Genomic DNA, 15,019 nt, shown 5'->3' with positions numbered 1-15,019 from the left:
CAAGACAGAAGGAGTTGGCAGTAGCGGAGAAGGGAACAGATAAGAAGGATTTATCCAGGGAACGGAGTTCACGGGAAGGGGTGTAGGGAATGACGAGTGTGGAGAGATACTGGGGAGCAGCAGAGTGAGTACATTTATAGGTTAGTAGAAGAAGTTTGAACAGGATGTGAAAACGGATAGGGAGCCAGTGAAGCGACTTGAGGAGAGGGGTAGTATGAGTAAAGCGACCCTGGCGGAAGACGAGACAGGCAGCAGAGTTTTGAACCGACTGGAGAGAGGAGAGGTGACTAAGTGGGAGGCCAGCAAGAAGCAGATTGCAGTAGTCCAAACGAGAGGTGACAAGGGTGTGGATGAGGGTTTTGGTAGAGTGCTGAGAAAGAAAGGGGCGGATTTTACGGATGTTGTAAAAAAAGAAACGACAGGTCTTGGCGATCTGCTGGATATGAGCAGAGAAGGAGAGAGAAGAGTCAAAGATAACCCCAAGGTTTCGAGCTGAGGAGACAAGGAGAATGAGAGAGCCATCAACAGAAATAGAAAACAGGGGGAGTGGGTAGGTGGGTTTTGGGGGGGGGGGGGGGGGAATGAGAAGCTCGGTTTTGGTCATATTTAATTTCAGGTGGCGTTGAGACATCCAGACAGCAATGTCAGACAAGCACGCTGAAACTTTGGTTTGGATGCAAGGTGAGATATCAGGGGTAGAAATCTCTTCTTGTTTTGTTTTTCTTAACCACTAAAGCTTGCTTGACGCATACAATACCAGGTCCAAGAAAGCAACAAGGCAGACGGTTTGCAAGATCCAATATGGTGTGCAGACCATGTAGAAGATGCAATTTTAATTCACTACTTTAGCTTCCAGGTTTATACAAACACATCTGCTTTTGCTCTGTATCAATAGTTTGTCCACATCCCCTCCTCTCCATGATGGTCTTGGAATGTGCAACACAAAGAATCTGAAGTCTGCTCTTTTTGTTCATTACCACATTCAATAGCAGGAAAACTGTAGCTGATTGAATCAATAGTAATGAAGCAATTAATTAGAAACTGTAGTAAATGAAATCATGTAATTACTTTGAGAGACAGTTTATCGATTTTGGAACTTATTTTTGTCTGATGACCAAAGAGCAGCCAAGTAAAGGTTTAGAAGTACTGACCATCTAGTTCTTGAATAAGACAGTTACTTCAGAGTAGCATTTGTGAACGGAATTCAAGAAAAGTCGTAAAACATTTTTATTTAGGGGAATTTATTGCAGCAGAGGGAGACAGTAGGACCTAATCAAGGATGTGAAATATGCACAGTAACATCTTCCCTATGGTCTCTGCTGTACTATAATATTAAGTTATAGTTCTTTTCTCTATCTACTGTTTGATTTAGCTATTGTAATAATATAAACCACTATGCTAGTATTTCCAAATAGCATTATATCACATGGTGAAACTGCTGGAAATGTTTTTTGTCCTTTATGCAGGAATAGACCTTATTGCAGCATTTTATGGCTGCCTGTATGCGGGCTGTGTACCAATAACAGTTCGACCGCCACATCCGCAGAATATTGCAACCACGTTGCCTACAGTGAAGATGATTGTAGAGGTAAGGAGACTTCTGCAAATCCACCAAATCAACAAAGCAGAATGAGTGTATTATACCTTATGGTAGTTCACTGAAAAATTAAAGAGCAATAGATTTCCACTAGCGTCTTGACACATTTTGCTTTAAAGTATCATGTTGGGAAAACCTTATCCTTAAGAATTAGATAAGTGAAAAGGCTTGATTGGTGTGTTAGCCATGCTGTAGGCTTGTATTAAATGGGCCTCGCTAAGATTGTGAGGTGGAACTGTTAAATAAGGAACTATTATTTAATCTTTCAAACAACAATAAAGTGGAGGACACTCCATGAAACTAATGACCATCAGATTGAAAACAAAATATTCTTTTCACACAGCATACAATTTAGCTATGGAATCTGTTGCTGGAGGATGCAGACATAGCAAGATTCAGGAGAGGTTTGGACACATTTGTGAAGGAAAAGTCTATTAAAATTTACTAGTTGGGTAGACTTGGAAGAGCCATTGATTAGGAGTTAGATTAGCAGGCTGAGGAAAAGGAAAACGCAATTAAATCCCACTGTATCTCTTTTTGACCTTGGGTAAGTTACTTAACCCTTCATTGCCTCAGATACAAACTTAGCAGCCCTTGTACTAAGCTGCATTAAACGCTAATGCGTGCTTAACACAAAAACAATGGCCAACACAGGACGTGCAAAAGTGTTCTGCATTTTGACATTTGTGTGCTCTAAGTGCACGTTTTGTTTTGTTTTTTTTGGAAGGGGCCAGAGGGGCATGGAAGTGCTATTCAGCTAATGTGCTGACATTACCAGCGCACTGACTACCACTGCGTTAATTTTTTTTAAATGGCCGCTCGCTAATGCTGACAATAGCAATGGCCAGATATTCAACAAATGGATGAATTCCTCTTTTATCGCCACTCTGGAAATGGGCTTAGTGCACAAGAAAGTCCGCATTAGACCACATTAAGCCCATTTACCAGCACAGCTTAAAGGACTCCTTAGACTGTTAGCCCTCTACTAGCAGAAGAACACCTACTGTACATGAATGTAGCGCACTGTAAGTTAAATCTAAAATCTCTTCACTTCCCCTTGTAAATGAGCTAGGAGACATAGAAATTGATATACATTTTGGGAGTGAATAGTAGGGTCTCTGGCCCTTTGTCTAACTTAGTATGACTTAACTTATTGGGATTTAATGACTTGCCATAAAGTGATGAAATCATAAACCCCCCTTTTGCTTCTCTTCCCCAAACGCACCCACACTAAAATAAATTTATTAGGATTTACTTAGCACCTTTTTGATTCAAGGTGATGTACAGCAAGAATATGTCAACATAAACATTAGACAAGTACAGCAGTAAAAATATTCAAATAACAATACAAATTATGGCATAATATACTACATTACAGTGTCAACACATTATGCAATAGACAATATTTTAATAGACAGCATGGGGTGTAAGCAGAGATGGAACATAAAGATAAGATAGAGTAACGGAGTTAGAAAATAGAGGACTCATTTAGAGAAAATTGCAAAAGAGATCAGAAAGGTGCTTGAATATTATCTTAGCTAGGGTAGGAGTGGATGGGATATGCCCTGAGGTAGTATGTGCAGCTGGTGTCACTCCTTGTGTGTGTGTGACTAGCATGTTAGTTACTTCTTCCTATTAAAGGCCTTGGTGAAGAGGCAAGCTTTCACCTTCTTCCTGAAGTAGAGGTGGTCTTGTATTAAGCAAAGCCTTTCAGGGAATACATTCCAGAGTGTGGGGGCTACTCTTGAGAAGGCTTACTGGCAGGTATCACATCGCATTTTGTCCTTTTAGGTGGGTGTGGTTAGGGATACTCCTTGGGAGGACCTTAGTGACCTTGGAGTTTTAGAGGGAGATCCTGTTCTTCAAGTACTCTGGGCCATTTCCTTTAAGGGCCTTGAAGATCAGACATAGAGTTTTAAATATGGCCCTGTACTGTACTGGTGACTAGCGAAGTTTATGATGTGGTCACATCACTTACAACCTTTCATTAGTCTTGCTGTAACATTCTGAATGAGTTGGAGCTGGTGGATGCCCTTTGTAGTCAGACCATTGTAGTGTGCATTACAGTAATGCAGTCTTGATGTTATCATGGCATGTAACTAATACATTGATGACAGAAACATGCAGTTTATTAGTTGTATTCTTTCTAGGCTGTTGAACCATTACATGCTTCTTAACAGTAATACTTGAAGAATCTAGTGGATAGCAGGGTCTGAGGCAGCATAGTTTAACCTGAGGTCAGTATTGTCATATGAATCAGATTAATTTCTTGGACAGGGTAACCAAAAAGTTGGATTGTGATAGAGCACAAGATGTGGTATATTTAGATTTTAGTAAGGCTTCTGACACAATTTCTCATAGATGATTTATAAATAAACTATAGCAGGAAAACAGAAGAACAGTTACCCTCGTAGACACATGGGCAAAGGGTTAGAGAATGGAGATATTGAACACCACCTGTATCATATTGAGATTAGTTTAACATCAACACACATCCAAATTAAGACTCCTGAAGAGGAAACACGATTCATGTTGAGTCCTGTATGGTTATAATAGAGGTGTTAGTTTGTACATCGTCTGCTGCCCTTTTCTGTGTCACCCTTGTTGTGTTTGCTTTATAAATAAACTAAACACCATTAGTGTGAATGACTGGGTTAGGAAGTAGTTGAGTAGGAGTATGATTATAAATAGAATTCACTCTGAGGGTAAAGGTGTTGCCAATTGTGTGCTGCGTGGATCAGCCCTTTGTCTGGTTATTTTCAACATTTATCATGTTGCTATGGAAGGGCTACCGGGAAGTGTCTTGCCTTGTGTGCACATCATAACAAAAACTGCAAAAGGATAGATACCCTGAAATGATGTAAAAGCCATGAAGAAGTATTCACTAAAGATGAAGAATGGTCTTGACTGTGGCAGCTAAGATACAATGCTAAGAATGCAGGGTCATCCATTTGCACTGTAAACTTTTATGGCAGTGGTGTGGTATGAGAAGTAGAAACACCAAAGAAAAATCATGATCAAGGAAATAATATCACGTTCATTGTTGATTTAAATCTTGAATTGATAATGAATGTGACTGTTGGGCAGACTGAATGGACCATTCAGGTCTTTAATCTGCCGTCACTTACTATGTTACTATATGTTGCTATGTTCTGTGCAAGAAGAGCAGGATCTGGTGTTGATCATATCTGAAGATCTTAATGTGGTTAAACAGGTAGATAGGTTAATGGCAAAAACCAGAAGGATGGTTGGATGCCTATGTCGAAAAATGACTAGTAGGAATAAGGCAATAGTGCCTCTGTATAAGTCTCTGCTGAGGTATCATTTGGAGTATTGTGTACAGTAATGGGGACCACACACTCAGAAGCTTATAAACAAGATGGAGTGGCTCCAGAGGGTGGCTACTAAAATGGTCACTGATCTTCATCATAAGTGGTGGCTGGTGTGGAGTGTGAATTAGAGGTGGCGGTTTTCTTTCTCTCCGTTTTGCTGAATTTGGATTTTAGATTTATTACTAGCCTTTCCAAATGTGAGCTCAAGATGAGTGATGTATTCGGGTATACGAGTTACTTCCCTACTAAAAACTGGTTTACAGACAATTTGTACAAGTGTAGTTGCTCCAGCCATTGTAGTGGCAGTCTTGAGTGGGGGGTATACACCAGGGCTCTGTCTGAAACCCTTACAGTCATCAGCTCTAAATCAAACCAGTAATCGTGGCCATTGTATGGTGAGTTATTCACCGCTCTGGATAAGGGCGGTATACAAAGGGTAATAAATGAAATGACTCTGACCCATCTCTCTCTCCTCACCCCGGGGCTATGATTGCTGCCTCTGCAGCAATGTTATTTTTGTAATGCCATACTGTGGGAAAAGTGGGTTTAACTCCAAATCTCAGTTTATGTCTGAAAGAACCAGGCTATCTCTGTCAATAACACATCTTAAGCAGACACATCTGCTACTGGGGGCAATGCAGGATACTAGGTATCGGTAGAAGCCCAAAACAAGCATCAACCCAGTCATCCGCCCTCATTTATCTTACTTCAACAATGAAGAAGACATTCCTGTTGAAACTGAGCCAGGGTGCAGTGATTCCTACAGAAATCGGGGGAGTTCTGGAACTGTAATTTGGATATTTGTGCAGATAGAGCTTTCAACTGAAACTGTTGGACTGTTGGCTTGATTTGAAAGAACTGTGTCAACAGTGAAGAAATTAGAAATTAATTTTAAAGCTATCCAAAGATTGGCAGGCATCTTTCACTAATGAAAAGTACATAGAAACTTGCTTCTATTAGAAGAATGAAAGATAAGTTGGCAAACAAGAAGCTAAGTTCTGTAAATATGCAAACTTTAACTGGTAAACTTACAGCTTCTGTGTTAATAAAGCAAAAATGACTAGCTAGGGTAGCAAAATGAGTTCTTGTTAAACAAGTGGAGGACTAACAATCCAATTAGTAGAAAGGACCGAGAATTAATTACTACTACTACTTATCATTTCTATAGCGCTACCGGACGTACGCAGCGCTTCACACTTGAACATGGAGAGACAGTCCCTGCTCAATAGAGCTTACAATCTAATTATGACAGACAGACATAATTAAGTGGAATATAGAGGCCTATAGGCAAAATGAAATAAACATTTGCAGATACCTCATATTAATTGCAAAAATAAGAACATAGGCATTACTATACTGGGACAGACCAAAGGTCCATCAAGCCCAGTGTCCTGTTTCCAACTGTTACCAATCCAGATCACAAGTACCTGGCAAGGTCCCAGAACAGTAAAACAGATTTTATGTTGCTTATTCTAGAAATAAGCAGTAGGTTTTCCCAAGTACATCTTAATAATGGCTTGTGGACCTCTCTGTTAGGAAATTATCGAAAACGTTTTTAAAACTCTACTAAGCTAACTGCTTTTACCACATCCTCTGGCAGTGAATTTGAGAGTTTAATTACATGTTGAGTGAAGAAACTGCAGTAACTGCAAAGCCTCTGTGGTAACAGATGAGGACATGGGCAACATCTTCAAATGCCGTTAATGCAGAGAAAAACCATACAAATGTGCGCAGATGGAAATTCTATAACCAGGTGCCTATAATTAGGCACATGATGGGCACCTTGTAGGAGCCTATTCTATCAAGAAATGTAGGCATCTACTTTCCTTTATAGAACACTAGTGTAACAGGTATCAGTGGGCCTAACATTTAGGCCCAGTCACTTATGCCACCCATGAAGTTTGTGTAATTGCAGCAGGGATGCACCTGACTTCCAGTATTCTCTAAGTTGTGCACATAAACAAGAGCCCTGCCTATGTTCCACCTGTGCTCTGCCCCTGTGTATGCGCCCTTGCAAATGAGTTATTTACACTTAGCTCCCTAGCAATATTCATGCAGAGGAATCTTTAAAAAGGTTCAAAAGATTTTTAAAAATGTATTTTTTCATCCAGGCGTTTGTTTTCCCTGATATTCAAGGGGAAGAGAATCATTAAAGGGTGTCTGTATGATAGTTTTTATTTGTTTTGTATGCCTGATGTAGATATATCCTATTTTTGTTTTGACGTTCCCTTTCTGTTTGGGCCTGATATTCAGCCAGCGCTGATAAGTGTTTTGCTGACCACTGCCAGCATTATACCCGTAAATTCAATGCTGAGCCATGTCCAGACTCCAGCATTGAATTTCCAGGTATATGAATCCAGCTAAAATATAGCTGGTTAAGTGTGATATTTGTACTTAACCGGCTATAAAGAACCGCATAAGACAGGAATGCCTTTTATGCACTCCTATGTATGCGGTTAACTTTAACTGGTTAAGTGCTGACTCCTCCCCTGGAATGTCTCTCAAAGTAACTGTTTTCAGCATGAGTGCTAACCGGCATTTTCAGTTTCACTATCTGGTTAAGTGCCAGTGAAAATGCCCGGTTAGCCCCTGATAGGTGATTTAAATGGCCAGGAGTCTCTCCTGGCTGTTCAAATCATTTTGGATATCAGGCCCACTATTTTTAGTTGTAAACCGTCGTGATCACTGAAAGCCAGGCACTATAGCAAAATTTTCATAAACGATGAACAATATTTGCAGAATCTCCCGTAGGCAGCATGCTGTCATTTACTCATGTAAGTGTGAACATATACACGTAGGTGCTGGCATTCTAAATATTTATGCATGTACACACCCCAATACCTAAAGATACAAAGAAAAGCACGAGTGAATTAACCAATTACAGGCCAGTAGCATCCATACCACTAATAACCAAAATAACCGAAGGAATGGTAACTAAACAACTCATTAACTATCTAAACAAACACTAAATACTGCATGATGCCCAATCAGGATTCCGGTCGAATCATAGCACAGAAACAGTATTAGTCACCCTTATGACTAAATTTAAACAAATAATTGCGACTGGCAACAATATACTCCTCTTACAATTTGACATGTCAAGTGCCTTCGATATGGTTGACCACGGAATCCTATTACACATACTTGAATACTTTGGCATTGGAGGAAATGTCCTAAATTGGTTCAAGGGGTTCCTAACCCAGCGTTCGTATCAAGTCACATCAAATTCAACCACGTCTAAGGCATGGACACCTGAATGTGGAGTACCACAAGGATCACCTCTCTCACCAACCATTTTCAACCTCATGATGATCCCTCTGGCAAAACTCCTATCAAACCATAACCTCAACCCATATATATACGCTGATGACGTGACAATATACATCCCTTTCAAACAAGACATGAACGAAATCTTCAACGAAATCAATCAAAGCCTAAACATCATGAACACATGGGCAGATGCATTTCGTCTGAAATTAAATGCTGAAAAAACTCAATGCCTGATACTCACCTCCCAATACAACACAAAGGAATTCACCGCTATAAACACACCAAACCTAAACCTTCCAATCTCAAAAACTCTCAAATTCCTTGGAGTCACTATCGACCACCACCTAACACTCGAAACTCACGCAAACAACACAACTAAAAAGATGTTTTACTGCATGTGGAAATTGAAAAGGATAAGACCATTCTTCCCAAGATCCGTCTTTCGCAGCCTAGTGCAATCCCTCGTACTCAGCCATCTGGACTACTGCAACTCACTATACGCAGGTTGCAAAGAGCAAACACTGAGGAAACTTCAAACAGCCCAGAATACGGCAGCCAGACTCATCTTTGGAAAGCCAAAATATGAAAGTGCAAAACCATTACGAGAGAAACTGCACTGGCTTCCACTCAAGGAACGCGTCACTTTTAAAGTATGCACATTAGTCCACAAAGAGGCTCATTTTCAAAGCACTTAGCCTCCCAAAGTTCCATAGAAACCTATGGAACTTAGCCTCCCAAAGTGCTTTGAAAATATGCCTCATAATCATCCACGGCGAAGCACCAGCCTACGTGTCTGAGCTAATAGACTTACCACCCAGAAACACCAAAAGATCATCCCGAACTTTCCTCAACCTCCGCTTCCCCAATTGCAAGGGCTTGAAATACAAGACGCTACACGCGTCAACCTTTTCTCACATGAGCACGCAGTTTTGGAATACACTGCCGCGCAACTTAAGAACGATCCACGAGCAAGCTTCCTTCCGCAGATTATTGAAGACCCATCTTTTTGAAAAAATTTACGGAAAGAGCCAAAACACTTAAAGTCCACACTTACTGTTCATTAATGCACCATACATCCACTTCTGAACTCTCATCCCCCGCAATCTCACATCACTCACACCTTTACTCACAGAAATATGTATACCATATGTCTTTATGCCTTAGTATTGCCCTCTAAGCTCCCATTGTCTCCTTCCAATGTTCAATGTTTGTGTTCCATTGTTGCACTCCTTAACGACACTTCGATTGTCTCGCATAATTCTGCACAATGTAATCCATAACCAATGTGTAACAAATTGTACTTCCATCATTCATTTCTTATTGTAAGCCACACTGAACCCACAAAAAGGTGGGAAAATGTGGGATACAAATGCAATAAATAAATAAATAAAATGTAAATGTTAGCACCTGTGTTATAGAATTGCCTCCTTAACGTGGTCTTTTGATCTGTGTTATCTGTTATGGTAACAGTTAATAAACTCTTTTCCACACATTCCCAAATTCTATAAATGTCGCCAAGAATTGTACATGCAAATTTGGACGTGCCCAATTAAATTTCATAGAGACAGTAAGCCACTTCTCTGTGAAGATGGTACTGTATCTCTATACTTCTGGACCAGTATGATCACAAGATGAGATTACTAGGTTGGTGGTGTATTTCACAGTAGCCCAACTGTGGGCTTAGTACAGGCTGCACTTTGGAAATGATGAAATCCCTCTACAAAAGTGCATAAGTGTTGCCGTACTGAGACAGACCGAAGGTCCATCAAGCCCAGCATCCTGTTTCCACCAGTGGCCAATCCAGGTTAGAAGTACCTGGCAAATCCCAAAACAGTGCAATACATTTTATGCGGCTTATCCTAGAATTAAGCAGTGGATTTTCCCCATGTCCATTTTAATAATGGCTTAAGGACTTTTCTCTTAGGAAGCTAGCCAAACCTTTTTAAAACCCCACTAATTCTGGAACACGCTGCCGCGCAACTTAAAAACGATCTATGAACTAGCCAACTTCCTCAAACTGCTGAAAACCCAGCTCTTTAACAAGGCATACCACAAAGATCAACAAACGTAAATTCCTATATATATACCAAGTACTGTCTTACAATACTTGCTTGTTAAACTACTATCATGTAATATCACTATCATGTTACCCAAGATCCTTCTGTAATACAAAATGTATATTTTCTTATATATCAGATATATCCATCATTCATGATGTATTGTAAGCCACATTGAGCCTGCAAAGAGGTGGGAAAATTTGGGATACAAATGCAACAAATAAATAAAAAATAAAAACTGCTTTTACTACATTATCTGGCAACAAATTCCAGAGTTTAATTACACGTTGAGTGTATAGCTCAAGGGTGTGAACAGAGGTCTGGCCTTGTTTACAGTTGTGGTTTGAAACAATAGAAGTGCAGGACTGGAACTGATATTTATTTAGATTTTGCTTATACCTTTTCAGTAGTGACAGATACACTGGGTATTTCCCTATCCCTGGAGAGCTCACAAACTAAGTTTGTACCTGAGGCAATGGAGGGTTAAGTGACTTGCCCAAGATCACAAGGAGCAGGAGTGGGATTTGAACCGGCCGCCTCTGGATGTCAAGACCAGTACTCTAACTATTCTAACTCCTCATATACGTTTTTTAAGCAGTGTGATAGTTTTAGAAAACAAATATCAAAAGGCCTGTGATAAAGTACATCTCAAACAATAACCATGTTTTTTTTGGACTGCTGAAACACAAACTGCCATACTAAATTATAAAAGATGCCTTTCTTTCTTTTGGAAACTCCCAGGTAAGTCGTTCTGCCTGCATAATGACGACGCAGCTTATCTGTAAGTTGCTGAGGTCGAGGGAAGCAGCAGCCGCAGTGGATATCAGAACGTGGCCTCCCATCCTAGACACAGGTAAGGATGCATGGGATACATTTTGTCTTTGAAACTGAATTTCCAGGGCACTTTCTGACATCCTGTGAGTTTTGGAATAGCCATGCAACTGTTGTCAATAAATGCCATGCAAAATGTAACACTTATTTTGCCCTCTGTGTCTGCAGTTTTTCACTGATCATGGAATTATTTATAGTGTACCTGTGGCAGAGCCGGTGGTGGAAGGCGGGGCTAGTGGTTGGGAGGCGAGCCTAGTGCTGGGCAGACTTCTATGGTCTGTGCCCTGAAAATGGCAGATACAAATCAAGGTCAGGTATCCACAAAAAGTAGCACATATGAGTTTATCTTGTTGGGCAGACTGGATGGACCGTGCAGGTCTTTCTCTGCCATCATCTACTACGTTACTATCCTGCTTATTTTCGAAGGAGAAGGGTGGCCATCTTCCTTCACAAATCGGGAGATGACCAGCTTTCTCCTAAGGCCGGCCAAATCGGTATAATCGAAAGCCGATTTTGGCCGGCTTCAACTGCTTTCCGTCGCAGGGCCGGCCAAAGTTCAAGGGGGCGTGTCGGCAGTGTACCAAAGGCAGGGTGGGGGCGTGGTTAAGAGATGGCCATCCCTGACGAGCATTTGGCTGACTTTACTTGGTCCCTTTTTGTTCACGACCAAGCCTTCAAAAAGGTGCCCAAACTGACCAGATGAGCACCGGAGGGAATCGGGGATGACCTTCCCTTATTCTCCCACTGGTCACCAACCCCCTCCCACCCCCCAAAAAAATTAAAAATCTTTTTTTTGCCAGCCTCTATGCCAGCCTCAAACGTCATACCCAGCTCCCTGACAGCACTATGCAGGTCCCTGGAGCAGTTTTTAGTGGGTACTACAGTGCACTTCAAGCAGACAGACCCACTTGTGGTGGTAAATGTGAGCCCTCCAAAAACCTACCAGAAACCCACTGTACCCACATCTAGGTGCCCCCCTTCACACGTAAGGGCTATGGTAGTGGTGTACAGTTGTGGGTAGTGGGTTTTGGGGGGCTCAGCACACGTAAGGGAGCTATGTACCTGGGAGCAATTTCTGAAGTCCACTGCAGTACCCCCTGGGGTGCCTGGTTGGTGTCCTGGCATGTCAGGGGAACCAGTGCACTACGAATGCTGGCTCCTCCCATGACCCAAAGGGCTTGGATGTGGTCGTTCTGAGATGGGTGTCCTTAGTTTCCATTATCGCCGAAAATCAGAAACAACCAAGTCTAGGGACGACCTAAATGTCAAGATTTGGGCATCCCCGACCGTATTATCGAAACAAAAGATGGACGCCCATCTTGTTTCAATAATACGGGTTTCCCCGCCCCTTCGCCGGGATGTTTTGCGAGGACGTGCTCAGCAAAACTTGGGCGTCCATTTCGAATATGCCCTTCTATGTGGTCCACCATTGTAAAGTGGAAACAATTTGATGCCACCAAGATGGAAGAAAAATGGATAGTACAAGTACAGGCAGCGCTTGAAGAAAAAAAAAATCTATTCTAGCCTGCCATTGGCCTGAGACCAGGGAAAAGATTCAGCTTTCAGCAGGATAGTGATCTTAAGCACAAGGCAAAAGCAGCAAAGGAATGGCTCAGCAAGAAGAAAGTGAATGTCCTAGAGTGGCCCAGTCAAACCCAAAACCTGAATCCATTAGAAAATTGACGACTGCAGTACACAGGCAATCCCCAGCCAACCTGAAAGAGCTTGTGCTACACTGCCAAGAAGATCGGGCTAATAATGCGCCATCCTGCTGAGAAAAGTTGGTAGACACTTCTAAATGAGTCATGGGCTATTTATTGCTGCATAAGAGGCTTCCACCATTCAATGAGTCAAATTATATTAAGGCTTATACAATTAAGACCTTTTTGATTTCTTACTCGTATTTACTCATTAAATGTTTTTATAATTGTTCCTTCACATTGAAAGTGTAGAGTTTGTTGTGTAGATCAGTAAAACAAACTCCTACTGTAATATATTTTGATTTTTTTTTTTAATGCCGTAGAATGCAAAAAAATGCACAAGAGTGTGAAGACTTTTACAAGACACTTGTATATCACATACTCTGAGGATAATTTTATAACAGGGTGCTCAGGTTAACTGGGCAGGAAGTTGCCCACTTTTAGACTATTTTATAAAGATACAGGTGCCTATATGACTTTTTAAAATCATAGCATAACATCCTATAGAAATCACACCTGCATTGAAGGCACAGAAATTTACACCTGCCTGAAAGTAGAAGTAAATAAAGTATCTATATATATAAAAGGCACCACTGAAGCCTCCAGCCGGAAGTGTGAAGCGCCAGAGATATCCGGTTTCCCCATGAGTGAAGGAAAACAGCACAGCAGGAAATCCCACTAAACAGTGAAGGACTCAGAGGGGGGAGGGGAGAGAGATGCCCTCACTCTCTCTGTAACAAAAACACAGAACAGCAGGAAACAACGCTGAAGGACTGGACTCGGAGGGGGGGGGGGGAGGGGGAGGGCAGAGGGCAGGGACACACACACTCCCACATGCACACTCTGAAGAAAACCTTGCTAGCCCCCGTTTCATTTGCATCAGAAACGTTTTTTTTTTACTAGTGTATATATAAAATATATGTGTAAATCACATACCTCTCGCTGTGTACTTGCATATTTTTTTTAAGTGTTTTTATTGAAAACCACAGAAGTTACAGAAAACCTTCCTACAGCAATTTCAACACATAAGAACAATAAACTCCAGTTCTGTTAGCAAATAATCGGATAGTAGTTTAGTTTTGTCATCAAATAGCCTACTCCCAACCCATGTAACTTTCATGACAACAGCACAGAGTCCAGATCACACACGTTGATCCTCATGGTGATCCCAACCTTGCCTCAAGAGACAAGGTTGTGATAGTGAGGGGCATAATCGAATGCAAACGCCCATGTGTAAAAACGTCCATCACCGAGAACGGGTCCGTGAAGGGGCGGGCCGAACCGTATTTTCGAAAAAGATGGACGTTTATCTTTAGTTTCGAAAATATGGTTTGTGCCGGCCAAATGCATTGGATGTGGGTGTTTTTTGAGCGTTTTCACATCCAAACATGCTTTATACTTGGAAAAGGCTTTATTAAATCAGCAACATGAAATGTGAAAAATGGTGCTTATCTTATACCTTTTTTATAAAGGCAATCAACAAACATCCATTATGATAGGAGAGCAAATATGTCAACAGCAATCCAATAAATTCTCCAATCTGGTGTATATAAGCCTCAAAAACGTTTTTTTTTTGTGTGTGTGTTTATTTTTTAATCCTCAAACCAAGTTCAACATATAGTCTTCCTTGTCATGTTTTCAGCATTGAGTCTCGGGTTTTATATACACACACACATAGGGCTAGATTCTATATGCGACGCCTCAAAATTCTGTGCGAAAAAAAATACAAAGCACTTAGCCTTCCAAAGTTCCATAGAAACCTATGGAACTTTGGAAGACTAAGTGCTTTGAAAATATGCCTCTTAGAAACATAGTAAATTAGAACAGATAAAGACCTGAACAGTCCATCCAGTCTGCCCAAAAAGATAAACTCATTTAACATGGTATGTGATACTTTATAACCGAGTTTGATTTGTCTGTGCCATTCTCACGGCACATACCGTAGAAGTCTGCCCAGCACTGTTCTTGTACTAAAAGTTCTGAAGCTAATGTCGAAGCCCCGTAAAATTTACACTCAACCCATCCATATCTATTCAGTCACGATCAGGGGGTAGACCGTAGAAGTCTGCCCAGCACCAATTTTGCTTCCCAGTTACCGGCGTCGCCACCCAATCTCCACTAAGATTCCGTGGATCCATTCCTTCTAAACAGGATTCCTTGTCCGACATATAAAGAATTACAATAATCCAAATTAGATATAACCAACATCTGGACTAACGCAACAAAATGTGA

The 15,019-nt window shown here is 41.1% G+C and overlaps 1 protein-coding gene across 1 annotated transcript in view; it reads left to right on the top strand.

Moving 5' to 3' along the window:
* Positions 1-15,019, top strand: part of DIP2C (disco interacting protein 2 homolog C) — a 763,198-nt gene that overhangs the window by 649,265 nt on the left and 98,914 nt on the right. The window contains 2 exon segments of the mRNA XM_030198809.1: positions 1,467-1,588; positions 10,998-11,109. Of these exon segments, the coding sequence (XP_030054669.1) occupies positions 1,467-1,588; positions 10,998-11,109 (234 nt within the window).

The sequence above is a fragment of the Microcaecilia unicolor genome, chromosome 1, assembly GCF_901765095.1.
Source record: "Microcaecilia unicolor chromosome 1, aMicUni1.1, whole genome shotgun sequence".
Lineage (NCBI taxonomy): Eukaryota > Metazoa > Chordata > Amphibia > Gymnophiona > Siphonopidae > Microcaecilia > Microcaecilia unicolor.
This window is presented reverse-complemented; position numbering and strand designations above follow the sequence as displayed.